The 22,590-nt window shown below is 40.5% G+C and overlaps 1 protein-coding gene across 3 annotated transcripts in view; it reads left to right on the top strand.

The window, feature by feature from the left end:
* LARS1 (leucyl-tRNA synthetase 1) overlaps positions 1-22,590 on the top strand; it is a 49,706-nt gene that overhangs the window by 26,573 nt on the left and 543 nt on the right. For 2 of the 3 annotated variants that reach the window (XM_030572710.1, XM_030572711.1), the window contains 13 exons: positions 484-622; positions 3,539-3,751; positions 4,470-4,527; positions 5,935-5,998; positions 6,707-6,890; positions 7,146-7,236; positions 8,119-8,259; positions 10,144-10,284; positions 10,385-10,495; positions 11,932-12,042; positions 17,192-17,296; positions 18,176-18,271; positions 19,701-19,833. In XM_030572710.1, coding sequence (XP_030428570.1) covers positions 484-622; positions 3,539-3,751; positions 4,470-4,527; positions 5,935-5,998; positions 6,707-6,890; positions 7,146-7,236; positions 8,119-8,259; positions 10,144-10,284; positions 10,385-10,495; positions 11,932-12,042; positions 17,192-17,296; positions 18,176-18,271; positions 19,701-19,833 — 1,587 coding nt within the window. Of the gene's footprint in view, positions 1-483; positions 623-3,538; positions 3,752-4,469; positions 4,528-5,934; positions 5,999-6,706; positions 6,891-7,145; positions 7,237-8,118; positions 8,260-10,143; positions 10,285-10,384; positions 10,496-11,931; positions 12,043-17,191; positions 17,297-18,175; positions 18,272-19,700; positions 19,834-21,312; positions 21,497-22,590 lie in introns of all 3 variants that reach the window. The other variant, XR_004001608.1, reaches the window with a different exon arrangement.

The raw sequence follows: 22,590 nt of genomic DNA, 5'->3' as shown, positions 1-22,590 counted from the left end.
CCATCTCCTGCAGTGCCTGGGGATTTTCCTTGCAGGTCTCTCATCCAGACCCAATCCTTCTTAGTTCACAGAATAGTATCCTGATATAATACCACCTGACTCAGTATGGCAGCAGGCCAGGATAGTCTCTTTCTATGAAACATGCAGAGCAAACGATAAGGTGAACAGGTGCTTCAGTTTGTTGAATTTAGAAGTGAGCTGACCGTTGCATTAGGAAAGCTAAGGACAGTCCCCTGAAAGGATTCCCTCTGTCTGCCAAGATGTTCAAGAACAAAAAACCAGCTGCAACTGGCCCATTCTCCTGAGTGAGATTTTCAGAAGCACTGAAGTGATTTAAGAGTGAAGGTCCAACTGAAGTCAGTGGGAATTGCGCTCCTGAGTCACTCAGGCACTTTTAAAAATCCCATCATCTGTTGTGAGTTCTGCAAATGGGAATTCTGGCCTGTGGCTGGTAATGACGATCTTTTTTGGGTTTTCTTGTAGGTACTCGTTTACCTTGGGATGAGCAGTGGCTGATAGAATCTCTCTCCGATTCCACTATCTACATGGCCTACTATACAGTTGCTCATCTGCTGCAAGGAGATAATCTGCGTGGACAAGGAGATTCTCCACTTGGCATCAGGTAGGAGGTACAGGTTGGTGGGGAATGGTATGTTTCAATGTATTTCCGCTTTGGCTCTTTCCAAAGGCATAACTTGTAGGCCGACTCTTCACATCTGTGCTTAGAGCATTATATATAAATAGTAGCATAGATAAAGGCAGAGCCCTGATTTAGCAAAGCTTTTAGACTGGTAGTGTTGGAGGAATTGGGAAGGACAGAAAGGAGTCCCTCCAAGGGCAGCTGAAGGACGTCTGTTTGCAAGTAACCCTTGTTCACCACTTGCTGCCTTCAAATGGAAACTGCATGATATTTTGGTAACCGATTGACTGGTTTCACTGTGGCTCCTGCAAGTACTTCTGTGGTAGCTGCAAAAAATCTGCTTATGTAACTTCTTACAACCTCAGCAAATTGCAGCTGGTCCCCTTCTACATGCCTGCTTCTAGGGACAGAGTGGACAAGAATAGATCTTGCTCTTGATCACAAATGTACCCATACTAGAGACTGGTGGTTTTCTAGCAAACTGGGATTTTTATTATGCTGCAGCCAATGTTTATTTGGAAGGCTTCTAGCTTTTTCTCCTCTCTCGAATCTGAAGGATTTTTTGACATACCAAGGATAGGTTTCACTTTTGGGGTCTGGCTTATTTGGTAAGCGCCCTGTGAAAAGCAGTTGTGCTCTGATGTTTGCCAGGTCTGTTCCATGACCTCTCAGATGGGGTGGCTGTGACCTGTGACTGATAGTTTGTGTTCAGTCTTCTGTTCAGGACAAGAACAGCCAAGTGTCCTGCCACTGCCACACTGCCCTTTTGATGCTGGGGTTTTAGTTTAGCATTCCATGTGTTCAGGAGAGTAGTTCACTTATGCATCTGAGAGAATAGAGGAAGAGGTGGAAGCTTCCTGCAGATGTTGGACAGAGGGATTGGTGGGGAGTGAGGAGAGGTATTCAGACTCTGCTGGTACAGGGAGAGGAGCAGAGCCCGTTCATGGCTGAAAAGGAGGGTCCTGGGGTTTCTACCTATTCCTGGGCCTCGCAGTTGCCTTTTTAGGTCTTGCTCCCCAAGCCCGATCCTGGGCCCTGTGGCAGCTGCTTCAGTCCCTCTGGGTCTCATTCTCACATCTGTGTGTGCCCCCACACTTCCCATGTGCAAGTTTAAAGGGGGCAGAGCCCTCACAATATTTCCACTGCAGGGGCTCTAGCCTTTCTGGCCTCTCAGTTCTGTCACTCCTGTACACATCGGCTTTGGAGCCTCGTTTGATGCTTAAGTTAATCTGGAAAGGAATTCCAACATAAGGTACCTGCAGCAAAAACTAATCTTAAGAAGTCTGGCAGGAATTTCATCTGAATCAAAGAACACCTCGAATTACATACAGAAGATATTTTTTGCACTAGGTATGTCTGGAAACAAGGTCTGAAGTGAGCAATCTGAATTGCATTGAATTTTAGATGCACCTCTAAATTGTGTGCTTTGCCTAATATAGAACATCTAAACATCCAAGGTTTGCAAAGCGCTTTTTGCAGAGGTTAACACTACTGTGTGGTAAATAAGGGGTGTTTAGGGATCACTTCATCCTTTGCTATTGTGCAGTGATCTTTGGCATGAAACATAGCTGTTGAGTAACGGCACAGATCTCTAACCTGTAGGGTAGGACAATAACTGAAAGCCTTTCAGCAATAATCCTCTAGAACTAGACATTTTAAAAACTTTGGGGAAATAAGAGCAGGTAGAATCTAATAAACTTCAATGAAATCCCCACAAGAATTGGGAGATGAAATCTCCCATACCCTAAGTGCCAAGGGATCTTGAATGACTGCAGGTGACTAGAGCCTTGGCTTCGTATGTGATCTTTAAGACCGCACTTTAGGGTAGCACGTCTGTTCTAAAACTACCATCGTCCTGCCGCTAATGTATATGCCTTTCACCATCAGAAAATGTTAATTGTGTGGGGATTCTGTCTCTTGGCCTGTTTGGAAGAGTCTGGGAGTGCTTGCTATGGGGACAAAATCCTCACTCTCTGAAGTGGGAGGTTGCCTTGTGGTGTTGAACAAGTAATTCTCTCCCTCTTCTCTTCCTGTCCTCTCCGTGACAGCTAAGGATAAGGGCTGACACATGTGAAGGAGATTTAATCTTTTCCTCTGCCAGAAGGATGGTAGTATCTGTGAATGATCCATGGCATAGAGGCTTGGGGAGGACTTAAATTCTGATTCTGAGTTTTCAGGATAGTATTTAAGACACAAAGGATGCCCACACAGGAATGGGGAAGAGATATAAAATCAAATTTCCAGGGCATTAAGGTGTTTGTATCCCCCTCGCTTTTCAGGAGTCAGAGGACACTGTCAAGTAGAGAGGGGTATGGCTGAGACAGGACGTCCTGAGTTCTGAGCCCTGCTCTGACATCGACTCAGTCCTCTGTGTCCAAGGGCAAGTCCTCTCTGGGTACATCTGCACTGTAAAAAAAGCTCCCCACAGCAGAGAGTGTCAGAGCCTGAGTCAGATGACCCTCCCCTCATCATATGTCAGAGATTAAGCTCCAGTCTGAGCAGGAATGTCTATGCTGCTATTTTTAGTCCCATAGTATGAGCCTGAGTCAGCTGACCTGGACTCTGATGCTTGCTGCTGCAGTATTGGTTTGTTTTTTTTTTAATGTAGATGTACCCTCTGTGTCTCACTTTCATCACCTGTAAAACAGGAATAAGAGTAACTAGCTCATAAGGTCTGTTGTAAGAATTCATTAGTTATTGTTTGTAGATCGCTTTGAATTAGTAAAGTGCTAATTTTTGAATTATGTAGTGATAGGCCTCAGATTCAGGTTATGTTAAAAACAAACATCCTGATTTTTAAAGAAAAACTAACTGTGTGTGTGTGTGTGTGTGTGTGTGTGTGTGTGTTTGTGTGTGTGTGTGTGTGTTCTTTATTAAGACATTAATATTTCTATGCAGAGCGCATCAGATGTCCAAAGAAGTCTGGGATTACATATTCTTCAGGGCTGCTCCATTTCCCAAGACACAGATTCCAAAGCAAAAGTTAGACAAACTCAAGGAGGAGTTTGAATTTTGGTATCCTGTGGATCTAAGAGTCTCTGGCAAGGATCTTATCCCAAACCATCTATCATATTACCTCTACAACCACGTAGCCATGTGGCCAGATCAAAGGTAAGTTTGGAAGCAGTGTCAAGCAAGTGTGGAGATAAAACTACAAACACTCCAGTCTTGGTATCTCCATCAATGGCTCTTAGCAGGATGTTCTGTATTTGGGACTTGGGTGATAGCACATGTGTTTATTAGCGGGCTACTTTGCAAGTATGTGTATATACCATCAAGACCAGTGGTTTATATTGTGGTATGTGAGCTTAATGTTCCATCCATTCACTTCTCAACAATTCTTTAAGAAAGTGATATGTGAATCAATAAAGTTTGAGAGCTGCTGATCAAGATCATAGCAGGAATGGTGCAAATTTCCTCTCTCAAGCATCCTTAGAGCTCCTAAACTGCTTCTATCAGCGAAGGTGTGTGAAACAACTGTCTTTATCCATTGCTATCGGTCCCTAATTTCATTGGCACTAAATTTAATTTAAAAATGTAATTGAAGAGAGGAGAAGGTGGGGGTAAGTGGAGTATAGCTTTTTAAAAAATCTCTGTAGTGCATGTTTTTTGAATTGTAGCAATAAGGCATAGCACATGTACTGTAGCTCTGTTGTCTTCAAAGTGACATTAATCCTCAAGATCCCCAGTAGGTGCCTTTTTTGAAGGTTCCACTTAAAAACATGCCCATTCCTAACTGAAATCACTAGACTTTTGTTCTTTATTGAAGAAAAATGTAATGGCTTTTTAAAATAAAAATACACTCCATATTTTGTGTCTTCAAATGCAGAGACAAATGGCCTGTAGCTGTGAGAGCAAATGGACATCTCCTCCTGAATTCTGAGAAGGTACAGCAGTTTTTCATCTGTTATACTCTTGTGATGGTCAAGACAGCTAGAAACTCCTGGGCCCACTTCAAAAATATCTTGCAGCAGATCAATCAGGACAGCATGTAGCATGCTGATTACCTCCTCCCGTTAAATGCCTCAGTTACCCATCTTCCAAAGCAGGAGCCTGCCTTTCTTCTATTCCATCTGTCTAGGTTTTCTACTATAGTGTCTGACCACTTACTTGTTCTGCATGGATCAGGGGTAGGCAACATGTGGCATAAGTGCCGAAGGCGGCAGGCAACCTGATTTTCAGTGGCAGTCACACTGCCTGGGTCCTGGCCACTGGTCTGGGGGGCTCTGCATTTTAATTTAATTTTAAATGAAGCTTCTTAAACATTTTAAAAACCTTATTTACTTTACGTACAACAATAGTTTAGTTATATATTATAGACTTATGGAAAGAGACCTCCTAAAAACATTAAAATGTATTACTGGTACACGAAACCTTAAATTAGAGTGAATAAATGAAGACTGGCGTAGATCATCAGCATACCTGATCCAATAATGCTTTGTAAGTTTTCCTGAGGTATCTGCTTAATTCTTCCAGAATTTCAGGGTTACCTGCTTTTATGGGAGTGTTTCTTATGTCACAATCTTAATTACAGTGCTTTAAAGGTGCATTTCATTTTGAAGTGAAAGTGGGGGAAAAGGGGAACGTTCATACAGACAAAATTTGCTTTACTGAGTGTGTTTTGTCAAAGTGAATTAAATGTGCTTTAGCCTCAGGGTATAATTGTAAAAAATGCCTACGTGACATAGGGTATGGCTACACTTCTGTCAGAATTGTGACTGCAGCACATGTAGAAATACTGGAGCTAACTTGGGCAGTATTAAGGACTGTCCATCTCCACCCAGGTCCCTAGGCATGTACTCAGGTGGCTAGTCTGTGCTGCTGCCCTGGCTTCGCTGCTGCTGTTCAAGCTAGCTAGACTGAAGATAGTTCAGCACTTCTACATGTGCTTCAGGCACATCTCTGTTTGCAGTGTAGACAGGCTGTGCCTACACCACAGAGCCTATGCTGGCATAGCCCCGTAGTGTAGATGCAGCATATACTGACAGATGGAGGAGTCCTGCCAGTGTAGAGACACCACCTGTGCCAACAATGATAGTTATGTTGACAGAAGCCCATTATGGAAAACAGGAGACTGAATCAGGAGCTGAGTTTGGGTGTCTTGCATAGTAATGCAGAAAGCTAAGTCCTGAGCAAGCCACAGGAATCTCTCTCATCTATCTTGGTTATCCATGACACACAATCCTACCCCCTTAGGTGGGGACAGCTTGTTTTATTTGCATCTTTCCTCCTTTGTTTATCAGACTGAGCAGCATGAAAATGTCAGAATTTCTTTTGTCTGTCTTCTCTTTCAGATGTCTAAGTCTACGGGCAACTTCCTCACCCTGAGCCAAGCTGTTGACAAGTTTTCTGCAGATGGTAAGTGCCCGTTAACTTGCATTTGTTTTAGTGATGCTAAATTTTTGGGTCTGTCGTGCCATCTTCCAAGGAGTAATGGTTTATTTGCAGCTTTGATATTTGAATTGCAAAAAGTACCATGGTTATTGGCTGCTCTTGTCTGTGAATAATCACCGAGCTCTTGTATCTGTAAGAATGCAGAGTACATGTTAATCCTGGCATTAGTTATCAGGGACTCTGGGTCGATAAGGATCTTTTCTTTTCTTTTTTTTTTTTTCCATCAACTGCAAGGTTCTTTGGCACCTCCTTTTGGCATCCTTTCTTGTCGCACGTCCCCTTCTCAGGCCCAGGGCCCAGATAGTGAATGAGAAAAGTGCAGAATTTTGCTGCTGTGCTCGACTCATTATTTTGTTCATTCATACCCCTCTCTTTTTGACATGTCCCCACCCAAGATCATTCCTGCCTTTTGGGGGACAATGGTTTTTGTCTCTCACACTCCTGTAACAAGGCGATACGCTGCCCTCCTCACTCCAATCAGCTAGATCTCTTTTGAGGCACTGCTTTCACTCACATTCTCCACTTGCAACACACGCTTGTCCTTCATAGGCGAGTGTTCTGTATGCATTTTGCTGGCCCTCTGCACGAAAGACCAGTTAGGATTCAGGCAGTCGCATTTACTAGCTGGCTGTGGAGCCAGAAGTTAGTTAATCCTGTCTCTCATTCCTCTAGGCATGCGTCTGGCACTGGCTGATGCTGGCGACACAGTTGAGGATGCCAACTTTGTGGAAGCCATGGCAGATGCTGGTATTCTCCGTCTCTACACCTGGGTGGAGTGGGTGAAGGAAATGATTGCGAATAGGGACAGTTTAAGAAGTGGGCCTCCCAGCACCTTCAATGACAAAGTCTTTGCCAGGTACCTCTCAGAATAAATCTTTGTAGTTTTTAGTTTCTTATCGTGAGTCTAATTTTCACGTTTGTTTGTTTTATGAAGCTATTTCTACAAAATAGTGAAGGCTTTAAAACAAACAAATGTCAGACTAGTGTATGTTCCTGCCAGATCAGGGTCATTTATAATGTCTCATTACCATTATCTTTAATTATTATTGCCATTACTATGTACGTTGAACTGTGTGATGCTGATGTTTTCTCTTCTCTTTTTTCTTCCTAGTGAAATGAGTGCAGGCATAACAAAGACAGATCAAAATTATGAGAAGATGATGTTCAAGGAAGCTCTGAAAACTGGCTTCTTTGAATTTCAGGTAGAAGGCCTGCTCTTCGGGGGCAGGAAACCAAATTCTGACATTTGTTACATCATGTGGCTTTTTCTTTTTATACTGATGTCTCTGATTCCTATTTAATTATACAGTTGAATCAGGGTCCGTATTGTGCTGAGAAACAGGAATAACTAAATTAAGTAAGGATCTGAGTTCATGGTGGTCTGTTTGTGGCATAATACTTTTACAGGAAGCAGCTGTGATATTGCAAATTGGGCCCTATGATCTTAGGTGAGCAATATGCAGCAGAAAAGCACAAATGGTTAAAAAAAGTGTTTCCTTGCCTCAGCTTTTTTAAAACAAGAATAATATACATGAGAAATACAGAAAATACATCAGCAGAACTATTTGAAAATGGAATGTTTTTCAAAATGTTTCATAAGGTGTCAGCATTTCTCTAAAGTGTCTGCAGAACCATCTGATTTCTCTTAATATCTTGTAGAGACTGCTTTACGTGATTGACTTGTCTTTCAGGAATATGATTAGGCAGGCTGAACAGTGTACAGAATGATAGATCATTTTTATTGCCTTTTTTCTTAGTACTTAATGGCATCTTTTATACGGGCCATCCAGAATGATAGCACCTAATATACAATTACAGTTATCTTTGACTTTTATGTCTGTGTCGATAGATGTTTGTTTTTTTAAGAGCCATAATAATGTAGAACTATGATGTCCAATTGGCAGAAGTTCGTACTCTTCCATTCCCAGCTGTTTAAGAAAATATAGTCCTTTTAATAATCTATTATTGGATTCTAAGTAGTTTACATTTTAAACACATATTAAAGCAAAGAAATTGGCTTTTTAAGAAATATTTCTCTATGACAGCTAGAATGTTTAATGGTGGCTTTGCTGGCTGTGTTTCAGGCAGCAAAAGATAAGTACCGAGAACTAGCGATAGAAGGAATGCACAGGGACTTGGTCTTTCAGTTTATTGAAGCTCAGACTCTGCTGCTGGCTCCAGTCTGCCCTCATCTATGCGAACATGTATGGACACTGTTGGGAAAGGTACTAGTATATAACTCAAAAATGCTTCTTTGAGACTTTGCTTTTGGCTCAGGTTAGTCACAGTAAGCATGCATACTTAGTCAGCCCAAAGTCTGGGGCAAGAGAAAAATTAATATGCATCATGAATCACTGAACTTTGACTGCATCATCAATCTATTTGAGTTGAAGGTACTGCTCCAGTTTTGGTTGTTAGAGGTCTAAAATTTTAAACACTATCAGTATATGATATACATATGAAGTGTATATTTGTGATATTTTTATTATGTGAACTTAATATGTGAGAAATTTGATGCCGGAATGTTCAAGATGTAGTCTGATCTATAGATTATGTATAAGAATTCCCAGTTACCACTTTGAGGGTTGATAGGTTATTGTCCCAAGATCAGGCCCAGTATTATTACAATTACTATATTGTTGTGAAGCCCGATGTACACAGTTGCAACTCAGACTATAGGAACTCTTCTGTATTTACAAATAGTTTATTAATACATTTAGCAGAGTCACAAACAGTTTAACTCTGTAAGGTGGATAGAGATAATACAAAAAGTACATCTGAACATCCATACTTACACCATTCCTTGCAGAACAACCAGCAATGTTAGCCATTATCTTCTTCATAATCATCACCTTCCTCATCTTCACCAGTGGCCATCATTCTGTCACTTCCCAAGGACTACATCTCACTCTTTCTTCTCCTGCCCGCAACTAGGATGCCACTTTTATAATATGGTACACTGATACTACCATATCTAATGCAGATTCAGTAGGGGTTTCTCCCCTCTTCCTTATTTGTATTTCCTACCCTTACTAATGTTGAGGTAGCCTTCTTCTATAGGTCAGTATATTAATGATTTCAACTCATTATCATATATGTCAGTTTTGTTGCTATGGCACTCTTGTAGTTGGATGTTCTTTCCAAAACCTGGTGCTAGCTCATGTTTCCGTGGTTGGCTGATGTCATTATGGACAAAATCCCCCCTTATACTCTACTTCCAGTTCCCCAAAACATAGGGGTTACTGTTGGGCTGTTTATCTATGCCGAAGTTCATGGGCCTTGAGCCTCATGCTAACTGCTGAAGACAATGTCTTACAGAATGCAAGCCTGTAGGTTCCTTGCATTACTACTGAATATAATAAAGGCAAGGCAGTGAATGTAGTAAATGCATGCTAGCCCTATGAGCTACAGAGGGTGTGTGTGTAAAATGCTGTATTTGTTATAAAACTAATATTGGTGTGAGAAATGTAATTGTAGTTGATAATCTGTAGATGAAGGCTTTATCCAAAGTCTGTTGAACTCAGTAGAAAGACTTGTATGATTTCAGTGGGTCTTAGATCAGGTTTGTGCCTAATACCTGGATGTCTTTCATATATAGATAGAGGAATTGTGTGAATGCATTTCATACAGCAAGAATGTGAGACAATGTGAACCTTGTATATGCAGTTATGTTTGAAAGGATGTTGTTGTGTTAACATACATAATTTTAATGTAGTCATATGCCTCATTGTTATGGGGTGACCTAAAGTTAACCCAAATAACAATGTGGAGTTCATTCACTTAGTCATACAGCCAATATCCACACTTGTGTAGGTAATTTAACAACCACAGAAGTAAATTTCCAGTTTGCAAATGAAAAATTATGTAATGGTATAAACATGAGCATGTGTGTGTGGGCATTAATACATTTTCACCAATGTATGCTAATTGTGAAGTACAGAAATATACTCGTATCTGAATTATAGGGTTAGTGAGTTGGTGTACTGCGAAATTTAAACTCTTCACGTATCTCCTGACTGTTCAGTTTCCAATTAAAGTACAATAGATAGAGAAGTCACCAGAATTTCTTGTCCTTTAATCCCAATGCCTGTCATTTTCTTTGTTGACAGCCTGACTCCATTATGAAAGCTTCATGGCCAGTAGCAGGCCCAGTGGATGAAGTATTGATCCGATCTTCCCAATACCTCATGGAAGCAGCCCATGATCTCCGACTGCGTCTCAAGAACTACATGGCACCCCCGAAAGGAAAGGTGAAATACGCTAAGTCCCTTCTCCAAAAATGTATGCATAAAGTTAACAGATTCCGGGACACTTCTGAGATGATACATATTTTCCCTCTTCTTTCTTTAGAAGGGTGGTAAGGAGCTGCCCCAGAAGCCGTCCCATTGCACCATCTACGTGGCAAAGAACTATCCACTTTGGCAATATACCACCCTATCAGTTTTGCGCAAGCACTACCAGGTGATCTTCTTTTGTTGACACTTATTGCAGTTCTCATATGCTCTCTGTTTTTCTGTCCATGAAACAAAAGTTAGCTTGGCATTGAGGAATTGAGAGCAAGGAGAAATAGTTTTACTTTGCTTTATTATGCTCTTATAACTCGACAGAGGATTACAGCGTTCAGTGAAAATGGGTTTTGGCACATGATTGAGTCCACAATATGACCTTTTACTTTTGACATTTTTAAAATAAAGACTGGCCAGCATTCCATTACTTGTAATCTTTTTCACATGCATGGATTAGTAAAATATTCCCACCTTCTTTCCCCAATGTTTTTGAGGAAATATTGGCTATTGTCAGACTAATTCTGCCTTATTATGCAAGGAGGTTTAGAAGCATCAATTCTGGTACTTGGTGGGTATGGTGTTCATCAACTTTGCAGGAAATTTGCTGAAATGCAATCAATCTTTCTCTCTTGTAAATAATACAGTGTAAGGAAATCTGGCTTAAAAGCAGCAGACCCTGCATTGCTGAGCCGCTGGAACTGATCCTGTAATTGTTATGGTGCATGAACAATTGTTCTACTCATCCCTGACAAGTCAATATCATAATTGGTAGATTGCAAAGTTGTGTTTTTCCACCCCCATCTGTAATACCAGGGTTACATTCCACATATGGTTGGAAATGAACAAATGTTGGTATTCTGAGGGTAAACCAAAGTGGAGTGAAATCTGCATTTTCTTTACATCACGGTCGAAGTCTGCCATTGGATGCAGAGATGCAATGGTCACTGCTGCCAGTGAAAGTTGCAGAGCAAATATTGGATTGTGGAATTTGAACCTTAAAAAAATTAATGGCCTAAGATACTGCTGCTCCATGTCTGCTTAAAGGAGGGTCTTATTTCACAAGATTAAAACGTGGCAAAAATCCAGGCATACTTAATGTTATAGGTTTATGCATGTTGCTTTACATAGTAAACAAAAACATTGGGTAAAGTATTCAAAAGTGCCTACATCTCATTTTCGAAGTGATTTGACAATGGGACTCAGATTCTGAAGTCACTTAGGTTTTCTGAAAATATCCCTAGTCCCAGTCTCAAATAGCTTAAAATCTATGTGACTGGGATAGACAGGATGCTTGGAGAAGCACTGAGTTGGGAGAGTGAGGGGTATACATCATAAGCAAATTGGTGGCCTGGCTGGCATATAGTCAAGTTTTTTTTTCCCAGGCTTTTTTTAGGTTTACTTTAAAAATGTTATTTAAAGGGACTTGGAAGATCATTCCCCATGGGATTGTGGGAGCAGGTGGATTTTGAGGTGTGTGCACTGTAGGTGGAGGGAGGACATTACAGGCATACGAGGAGTGTGAAAGAAGGTGCGGAGGAAACTGGTAAATCCCTGTGGAGTATGTTGATATTTGCTGTGCAGTCCTTAGTGTATTGTTGTTCCATGTTGTAGATCAATGGAGGACAATTGCCAGATAACAAAATAATCGCTGGTGAGTTGAACACCTTGCCTGAGCTGAAGAAATTTATGAAGAGGATTATGCCTTTTGTTGCCTTGATTAAGGTATGTGTCAGAGAATGGGACCAAGATATGGACAAGTTTTCAGTTGGAAATGAGAGAACTATCTGAAATGTAGGCAGTGATATCAAATGTTTAGAGCACAGGCATGGGTGCTGGGACTGTCTAGTCTATTCCTGACTTTGCTTTCCTCTACCATCTTGAGCAGGTCATTTAACCCCTCTCTGTTCAATTTCTTATCTGTAAATCAGATGATATATCTCCAAAAAGAAGAAATGGAATTTGGCTTTTTGTGTATAAAGTGTATAAAGCACTTTGAAACTCTTGGACAAAAGCTGATGTGTAAGTGCCTTCAATATGTATTGGCCTAAGTGAACTATGGACTAGTTGCCACTCCACAGCTTGCAACTAATACAAATTTGTATGATTTGTGCCACGCTGCTTCAAGTGTATCCCTCCTGCACACATCAAATGCTTCGTTTCTTGTTTGTGTTCTCGGAATGAAAACTGGAACAAGGTGATGCTATGGGGATATTAAGTAAATAAATGGAGATATCCTATCTCCTAGAACTGGAAGGGACCTTGAAAGGTCATTGAGTCCAGCCTCCTGCCTTCACTAGCAGGACCAAGTACTGATTTTTGCCCCAGATCCCTAAGTGGCCCCCTCAAGGATTGAACTCATAACATCTGGGTTTAGCAGGCCAATGCTCAAACCACTGAGCTATCGCTCTGTCTTAGCAGAATTCTTCATATAGTTTAGAAGTTTGGCACAAATCTAGAGTTAGTTACTGGGCACTCAGTTTTTAAGAGTGCATCAGTGGATTGCTGAGCTGGATTATTAGTAGTGGAGTGTTACCAACTCTCACAATTTTATTGTGAGTCTCAAGATACTTCGGGATTTTCTTAAAGCCCTTGTCATGTAATGTTCATGAGAGTCAGAAAAGTAAGTTTCTATCTCTCCTGGGGTGGCAAAGAAAAGCTCGAACACAAGAAGTTGGAATGCTCAAAAACCAAAAGGTCAGTAGAATCCAACATTTATTATTTTTAAAAATCTCATTATTTTTAAGCCAGTCTCCTGATTTTGGGGGCCTGACTCATGATTTTTGAATGCTTGAATTGGGAGCATTGATGGTGAATAGAAAGGGGTAAGTAATGAGCTTGTGACAGTGTTACTTTTTTTTTCTAAAATAACTAGATGATGTTAACTTATTTTCTTTTTAAAACACATGTGTCATAAACAGATAGCTAAGGGTTAATGTCTCTTTCACCTGAAGAACCTGACCAGAGGACCAATCAGGAAACCGGATTTTTTCAATTTTGGGTGGAGGGAATTTTGTGTCTGAGTCTTTGTTTTCTGTCTGCCTGCTTTCTCTGAGCTTTGGAGAATTAGTTCTGTTTTCTAATCTTCTGTTTCTAAGTGTAAGGACAAAGAGATCAGATAGTAAGTTATATGGTTTCTTTTCTTTGGTATTTGCATGAATATAAGTGCTGGAGTGCTTTGATTTGTATTCTTTTTGAATAAGGCTGTTTATTCAATATTCTTTTAAGCAATTGACCCTGTATTGTGTCACCTTAATACAGAGAGACCATTTGTATGTATTTTTCTCTCTTTTTATATAAAGCTTTCTTTTAAGACCTGTTGAAGTTTTCTTTACTGGGAAATTTCAGGAAAATTGAGTCTGTACTCACCAGGGAATTGGTGGGAGGAAGAAATCAGGGGGGGAGATCTGTGTGTGTTGAATTTGCTAGCCTGATTTTGCATTCCCTCTGGGTGAAGAGGAAAGTACTTTTTGTTTCCAGGACTGGGAACAGAGAGGGGGAGTCACTCTGTGTAGTTTCACAGAGCTTGTGTCTGTGTATCTCTCCAGGAGCACCTGAAGGGGGGAAGGGAAAAAGGATTATTTCCCTTTGTTGTGAGGCTCAAGGGATTTGGGTCTTGGGGTCCCCAGGGAAGGTTTTTCAGGGGGACCAGAGTGCCCCAAAACACTCTAATTTTTTGGGTGGTGGCAGCAAGTACCAGGTCCAAGCTGGTAACTAAGCTTGGAGGTTTTCATGCTAACCCCCATATTTTGGACGCTAAGGTCCAAATCTGGAACTAAGGTTATGACAACATGTAAGCAATGTTGTTCGTTTAATAGAGCAGCGAGTTTTATTGCACCACACAAATGCAGGCTCGTTCTTTCCCTGTGCATCCAGCACTAACCTAATTACCCCCTTCTGATGAAGCACACAATATTCAGAGAAATAGAATGGGTAAGACCAGCTATAACACTGCCCCCTGACTATTCTACTGGGTCAGTATCTGCTGCATTAATGCATGCCAGGGGATATGGCATCCTTTTAAGATTAGACTACTTTAATTATTTCATCCCATATATAAAACACACCGTATGGCTTTTGGGGGGTTAAGGGTAGAAGATTTTGTTAGGGAATGTTCTCCTTTCTTGATGCTGCAGAACTCCACTGATTCATAGATTCATAGACTCTAGGACTAGAAGGGACCTTGAGAGGTCATCGAGTCCAGTCCCCTGCCCTCATGGCAGGACCAAATACTGTCTAGACCATCCCTGATAGACATTTATCTAACCTACTCTTAAATATCTCCAGAGATGGAGATTCCACAACCTCCCTAGGCAATTTATTCCAGTGTATAACTACTCTGACAGTTAGGAACTTTTTCCTAATGTCCAACCTAAATCTCCCTTGCTGCAGTTTAAGCCCATTGCTTCTTGCTCTATCATTAGAGGCTAAGGTGAACAAGTTTTCTCCCTCCTCCTGATGACACCCTTTTAGATACCTGAAAACTACTATCATGTCCCCTCTCAGTCTTCTCTTTTCCAAACTAAATAAACCCAGTTCTTTCAGCCTTCCTTCATAGGTCATGTTCTTAAGACCTTTAAACATTCTCGTTGCTCTTCTCTGGACCCTCTCCAATTTCTCCACATCTTTCTTGAAATGCGGTGCCCAGAACTGGACACAATACTCCAGCTGAGGCCTAACCATCGCAGAGTAGAGCGGAAGAATGACACTCGTGTCTTATTTACAACACACCTGTTAATGCATCCCAGAATCACGTTTGCTTTTTTTGTAACAGTATCACACATATTTAGCTTGTGGTCCACTATGACCCCTAGATCTCTTTCTGCCATACTCCTTCCTAGACAGTCTCTTCTCATTCTGTATGTGTGAAACTGATTGTTCCTACCTAAGTGGAGCACTTTGCATTTGTCTTTATTGAACTTCATCCGGTTTACCTCAGACCATTTCTCCAATTTGTCCAGATCATTTTGAATTTTGACCCTGTCCTCCAAAGCAGTTGCAATCCCTTCCAGTTTGGTATCGTCCGCAAACTTAATAAGCGTATTTTCTATGCCAACATCTAAGTCGTTGATGAAGATATTGAACAGAGCCGGTCCCAAAACAGACCCCTGCGGAACCCCACTTGTTATACCTTTCCAGCAGGATTGGGAGCCATTAATAACTACTCTCTGAGTACGGTTATCCAGCCAGTTATGCACTCCCGTGTAGATGTAGATGCTGGAGCCGTTGTCTGTCTTGCTTTGGCTCCAAAAAGTCACAAGGTCTGCTGTTTAGTGTTTTAACTGTTCAGTGTGTCTCCTATACTGAAACAAGCCTATATTACAGATCCTATCTGATGCAAGGAGGCTGGCACTAACTAGATGGCATGCCTTCATCATGAGCTTTGGTCATGCTTACCACTTTACCTCCCTACGCATAAGGCTTATCAGACAGTCTCAGCATGTTTGTTTTGAAGCCACAATAGATAGCAGTTACATAACGAGACCTAGAAACATCCAGCCCAGATTTTTAATTTTCTAGGTCAGTGGTTCTCAACCAGTAGTACACGTAAACAATTGTCTTCCAGGGGGTACATCAACTCATCTGGATATTTGCCTAGTTTTACAACAGGCTACATAAGTAGCACTAGTGAAGTCAGTACAAACTAAAATTTCATACTGACAATGACTTGTTTATACTGCTCTATATGCTAACTATACACTGAAATGTAAGTACAATATTTGTATTCCGATTGATTTATTTTATAATTATATGGCAAAAATTAGAAAGTAAGCAATTTTTTCAGTAGTACTGTGGAGTGACACTTTTGTATTTTTATGTTTGATTTTGTAAGCAAGTAGTTTTTAAGGGAGGTGAAATTTGGGGATACGCAAGACAAATCAGATTCCTGAATGGGATACAGTAGTCTGGAAAGGTTGAGAGCCACTGGGCCAACATGCTATGCTCAGAAGTAGATTATTCAGCAACTTCAGTGTACAAAAGATATATTTTTGTTCTTTCCATTAAAGAAAGATTTTCTAATTTTACAAAGTGAAGCAAATTACTGATAGATTTTTAAGATGCTTGGATATTAAAAAAACACATATAAAAACAATTTCTCAATGAAGCAGAAAGCCACAACCACCTGAAATCTGACTTTGTTAGATGTTAAGGGAACACAGCTTAGTTTGTGAAAGCAAGAGAGAGGCTGGAGTCTTAGCTTTGAAAAGGAAGTTCTGTTTTGTTCTCATTCGAGATTTCATACATAGGAGGTGACATCCCGGCCCCTTTTGAAGTCAATGGAAAAAATCCCATTGATTTCACTGTGGCCCCGATTTCATCCATTGTGTGTATTAAATTAAATGTTGGAATTTTGAGTAACTGTGCTTTAATATACAAAGTACATTTTTTTTTCTATGAAGAACTTAATATACAATTACTTTGGATGTGTCCGATTTCTGCCTGCCTGTCTCAAACTAGGTCATCAGACTGGACTTCCTGCTGTGAAGCAGCAGAAAAATGGCAACTTAATAAGAGTGTCCTACAGTTTGCACATTTAAAGAGAGAGTGAAATGTTCACAGCTGTTTCTATATACTTTTCAAATTCTATGTTAAAATGCATTCTCGCTTTTAAAAGAACATTCAAATACTGGAGCTGAGGTTCTCTCCCCCTTCCATCAGTGTCAGTATCTCGCTGTAGAAACAGCCATTTCACTGTCAGTTATAACTACTGTACTATAGTGCGTGGTGAAATTGTTGCCAGCAAAGAGCTCTAACAGTGAATAACCTGCTCTACTCAGGACTGATGCAGCTGGAGTGTGTAGCTTCCCAGTGTCCTCTTCATTTACAACCTGGGAGAGTTTTAATCTAAATTTTCCTTCTTTTGACATGACAGGAAAATCTGGAAAAGAAGGGTCCACGTGTTCTTGACCTGGAGCTGGAATTTGATGAACGGGCCGTACTCATGGAGAATATAGTCTATTTGACAAATTCCCTGGAGGTTCGTGTTCATTTGGTGGCATATTTTATTTGACCTCTATTGGAGTAGCTGGAGGCCCAACACTTGCTGAGATTTTAAGACTACCTAAATTCATTTCTGATTTGGGATGACCGTGAACGTTTAATGTTTTTATCAACACTGGCATGCACACTAATACAAAAAGCAGAGTATGCTCTTATTGCGAGATTCTCTTAGTGTGTACAGTGATGACCCAGCTCTGAAGAGCCAGTTCTCTCTGGAATTGTGTCTGACAGAAAGTCAGTGGGAAAAGGCTCTTTGCCGGTGAACAGTGGGAAACGTCAGACAATATTCTGGCTTCCTCAAAAATTGCAAATAATTGGCCTCTTCCATGGCCAGAGCCATAGAGGGCTGTTCCAAGGAATACCAGTGAGCATAGTCAGAATTCTTATGCTGTTATAGCTTCTGATCTTGCCATGGCGACTATACGTCATCTCCTAAAAGGAGTAATCTCCATGCCAGGGCATTTAGAGCTAGAATATGGTGCATGCTGCTTTTACAATGCATGCAGATGCCAATTTGGGAAATTGAAGGGGAAAGCCTAGGCGCAGTTACAGGAAATAACTTATTTCAGGTTTTCTAATCTCATAATATTTAGATGTAAAGGAATTGAATGCCTCACTTTATATTCTGTAATATATGAAGTCAGTGATCTTAGCTACATTTTGAATTCTGTCCTCTGAGGAAGATTACCATGCTGGCAGTAGTATTCTGTTCCTATTGTTCTTTGTTTTGCCTTTTATCAATGGGGATTGCCTTCCTCTGTACCGTAGAAACAATTCTACTTCAGTGGCCTGGTATCTCTCATTAATTCAGAGGGGATGATAGTACTTTTATTTCTTCTTTCCCTATGCACCAAAGCTGGATCATATCGAAGTGAAATTTGCTTCTGAAGCAGACGATAAAATAAAAGAAGATTGCTGTCCTGGAAAACCTTTTTCTGTGTTCAGAATGGAAGTAAGTTCAGAAATCCAGAGGCATTGGAAATATAGGGTACATCATTAACTGATTTTAAAAAATAAAGTGACTTTCAATTTGAGGATGTGTTCCCATCAAAAAATATATGCACTGGAGGGCGAGATGGCTCAGGGCACTTTGTGACAGGACATGTTGGTTCATATTAAGCTAAAATTGGTAATGACTAAATTATCTTGCTATCCAGTAGCCTGTGATATACGAATTTGTTCTCAGTCCAGTTCCCAGTGGATATGATTGCACAGCATAAACATCCATTCCCTTGCACCGTGATCGGTGTTTCTGCTCAAAAAAGCCACAGACTGGATGTCTGGAGACTAAACTACCTTTTCATGTCTCTAGTGGGCACTCTGGTTAAGGACTGAAGCACATTGGCAGGGTAGTGATGGGGTTTCAAGTTGTGTTATCAATATAAAAACTCTCCTGTTGTCAATCTAACACCTTTTACAAGCACTGAATTAACTTAAAGTGATGCTTGTTTTGTTCTTTGGATGTAGAATTTAACATGACTGTGATTGTGTCTTAAGTTTGCTTTCAGTAGAACCTCTCTAATTTACACTAACTGGGAGACTCATCACAGGTGACTAAATTTGGAGGAAACCTCCCCTCCCTCCCTCCCCACTCACTCACACACAAGTGCACAAGAATAATGCTCACTAGAGAGGAATGGGTAATCTTGTGGCTAAAGCATAGGGCCAAGACTTGGGAGTACAGACCCATGGGTTCTATTCCTGCCTCTGTCATGAAAATCCTGTATGGGCTTGGGCAAGTCTCGCTTCACCTCTCTATGTCTGAAAAATGGACTTATTACTCACCCTATCTATTTAGGGTATTGCAAAGCTCAGGGTCTAAAAAAGGAATTTGAGCTCCCACATGGAAAGTGCTATTTTTTATTTGATGCATCCCAAAATGTGCTGTGATTTTGATTGATAACTGCAATAATGTACTACTGTACTGCATTGCATTTTGTGAAAACAACAAAGGCCTGTAAACTAAGACCTCATTACACCTCTCTGTAGTGAAATCTTTGAGAGGTAGAGTGAGTAATAAGGCATGGAGCTCTGTGAAGTTCACCGTAATGCTACCTTGTACCAATCCTTCAGCTAGTTATAATAATTTAATATGGCTATTTGGATATCTTAAAAGCAAAACACTTGAGTGTATTTAAAGAAACAAGAAGCATTGTTTTACATATGCTATGCTATAGCTTATTTTTTTAGTTCTGTGATGGTGCTTACATCCATCCACTGGTATTCAGTATTTCTGAATAAAAGGTTTTCTTGTCCCTCTAGAATGCACTTGGATGCCAGACATTTCTCTTTGTTCCCTTGCTGGTTGCATGCTTCCTATGCGATTCTATTCACAAAAAGCATGATTTAAAAAAAAATTGTTTATTCTTAATTTCTTACAGCCCAGTATATCTCTATTTTTGGTAAACCCCCAACCAGCTAATGGCCACTTCTCTACAAAAATCGAGGTCAGACAAGGAGATGGTAGAGATGCAATAATCCGGCGTTTAATGAAGGTGGACAGAGGAATCAAAGGTAAATGTTGATTTGGAAGTACAGATATCATATTTCAACCAGGCAATCTCTGAACAATTGTGCAGTTTCTCAAATTCCCAGGAGGCAGCTTGGCAGGTCTTCGTTATCAACAGGAATCTCTTTCTGAAATTTTGCCTGTTTTTAATAATTGCTTAGTCAGAAGCAAAGAGCTCTGTGCTCAGTGAATGTGAATACAGGATAAAACAGGGTGCACTCTCCTTTTGAGGCGTAAAATTACAGAAGCTGAGGCATTATTGACAAGCAAATGAGTGTGCCTCTGATATGAACCCTTAATAAGCACTGTCTTCCCTCCTTGGTTAGTCCTTTATTCTCCACCAAAAGAGCCACTTACTCTCTATCAGTGATTTGCACAGTGGATGTGTTCTTGTGCCAGGGATTCCCAAGAGGGGGGTCTAATGGTCCAATAGGCTGCTATATGGAGCTTCTTCCAGGAGGGTGAGGGCCTCCTGGGTTAGAGCCCTCTGAAGAGAATTGCCGGATTGCAATTTATCTTCTGTTCAGACATTTAAAACGAATTCATTGTGGAGAAGGTGCCAGATTGACATTTCAAAGCTTTTATTTATCCTGCAAAGCGTCTCTACACCCCATATCCTTACCAATACCCAATCTACAGATATAATCTTTAGGGAGGGAGATCTTTGTCATAGTACATCTTGTCCTTAAGCCACTCTGTTAAGACAGTTGACATAAAGGCCAAACAGTGCCAACCACAATAGCATGATTTATAATGTGAACACTTGTCCTCTAAGAACCTAGACAGAAGCAGATAGTTCATTTCAAATAGGGACCACTGAAAAATTGTCCAGTGGTCTATCAGTCGCTATTCACCTCTGCTAAATTGAAACCAGTGACCTAAATGTGAAAGGCTCAATATTCCATTACAAGTCCCCTGAGCCATCCATTCCCTCCCGTTTCTTAATACACTAAATGCCTTCTTTTAAAGTTTTAAATTTTAGACTCTATAATGTTAAAAGGAATAGGGGATAAGTACCAGCAGAATCTTTCTGAAAGCACTCAGAGTTCATTGGCAGTAATGAGCTGCCATGTGAAGGCATTAAGAGAAATGTGTTTTGTTACCTAGGAGCCAGAGTCTGCAGGTAAACTGCTACGAATTCTGTTCCACCCCCCACAGAACAGCTTAAGAGGTAGCTGTGTCACATAAACATCAAGAGGTTATATGCAGGTGCTGCAACCTTCTGTAGCAACTCAGGGTGGTTTTCAGCAATGAAAAATTAGGTCATGGTAAAGTTAACATGTGTTAAACAAAACCAAAAAACCCATGGACTCTATGCAAGTATGAATGTGCCCATCTTGAATTCCCGTTGTGCTGTGCTTGTGTGGTTTCCTATTTAGAGAAATTATTTCCAAAGTAATCTCCAAACTTTCTCTTGGAGATGTCCAAGGTTGCTGCTGGTATTCATGTAATTCAGTCTCTCTTCTTGCTTCTTTGCTTTCCAGACATATAGTCTTGTGTCCTGTTGTTTGACTCCTGCCTTATATTGCAATATAGCATCCCCCCATTGTAAGTGCCAGAGGGGCCACGTGCATAAATGGAATGGAGGAAAGGAAACCCTGTGTTCTCCTGCCGACTCTGCCATTGACTTACTGAATGGCCTTGAGCAAATTCCTTAGGATGTTTGAGGTACAGAGAAGCTAGCTGTACAATGGGAATAATAGCGGTTTCCCGCTGGTGCTGTAAGGGTTGTTTTAATTAATATTTTTATAGTGTCTTGACAATAGAAAGTGCTTTGTAAGTAGCATAATTTCAGAGGTCATTTGGGCAGCATTTTTTTTTTTTAGAGGTTACATTTTCCTTTTCCTTTTCAGTTAAAACAAGTATTTTTCTCCAGCTTACATTGATAAATGGATTTGTTTAGCAATTCCTAGTTTCTCCTTACTCACTTGCTACAGAATACCTTACTGGAGAATACTGTGGCCATCAAACACATTGTTGGAAAAATGTTACATTTCAGGCTAGTATGTTGAAAGGCAGCAGTTTTCTTAAAGGGACAGCAGCTCTTCTTTGTCTGGAGATTTCGCTAATTCCAGAGCCAGAGAAGGAAACCTCAAGCAGTGCAGACTGGCAGCCAGATATGAAGGGAAAACTGGACTTGGTCTACAGGCTTGTTAACACCAAGGCTGATTTTGTTTCCATGCGATTTAACAGCTTGCATTTGTAGTAATGCTTATCTCAAGAACAAAGACACAATTTTATAGTGATGCACAGGGAAACAGTACTTTAAAAAAATGCTTCAAGGAAGGAGTACATGGTAATGTGCATGGCAAAGGACAAACAGAAAGGAAAATACATTTTGGACTCTCATACACCATTAACTAGAGTTCTGGAGACTAGCAATTTGAAATGAATGAAGACAATAGAGAATAAACCAATGATTCTTCCAGATCTTTGTTACTTCTAGGGGATATCACTGTTAGGCAAGTACCTGAGGAGTTTCTATTTGATGAAGGCTAGTGGTGAGAGAGAGCTTTATTTGTCAATTAGTTTCTGGGCTCATTAGTAAAGCTCTTGAGATGTGAATTGTTGTTTGTGGTCTGTAATAGCTGCAGAAAAAGCAGCTAATGTCATTAAGTGCTGAGCTTTAGGAATGGGTTCTGTTCCCAATTCTGCTAGCAACTTGCTTGGTGACCAAGTTGTATAACCTCTGTGCCCATTGGTAAAATGGTCATAATACATATTGCATATGGCTTGGGGCTTAATTGGTGTTTATAAAGTAT

The sequence above is a fragment of the Gopherus evgoodei genome, chromosome 8 (assembly GCF_007399415.2).
Source record: "Gopherus evgoodei ecotype Sinaloan lineage chromosome 8, rGopEvg1_v1.p, whole genome shotgun sequence".
NCBI lineage: Eukaryota > Metazoa > Chordata > Testudines > Testudinidae > Gopherus > Gopherus evgoodei.
This window is presented reverse-complemented; position numbering and strand designations above follow the sequence as displayed.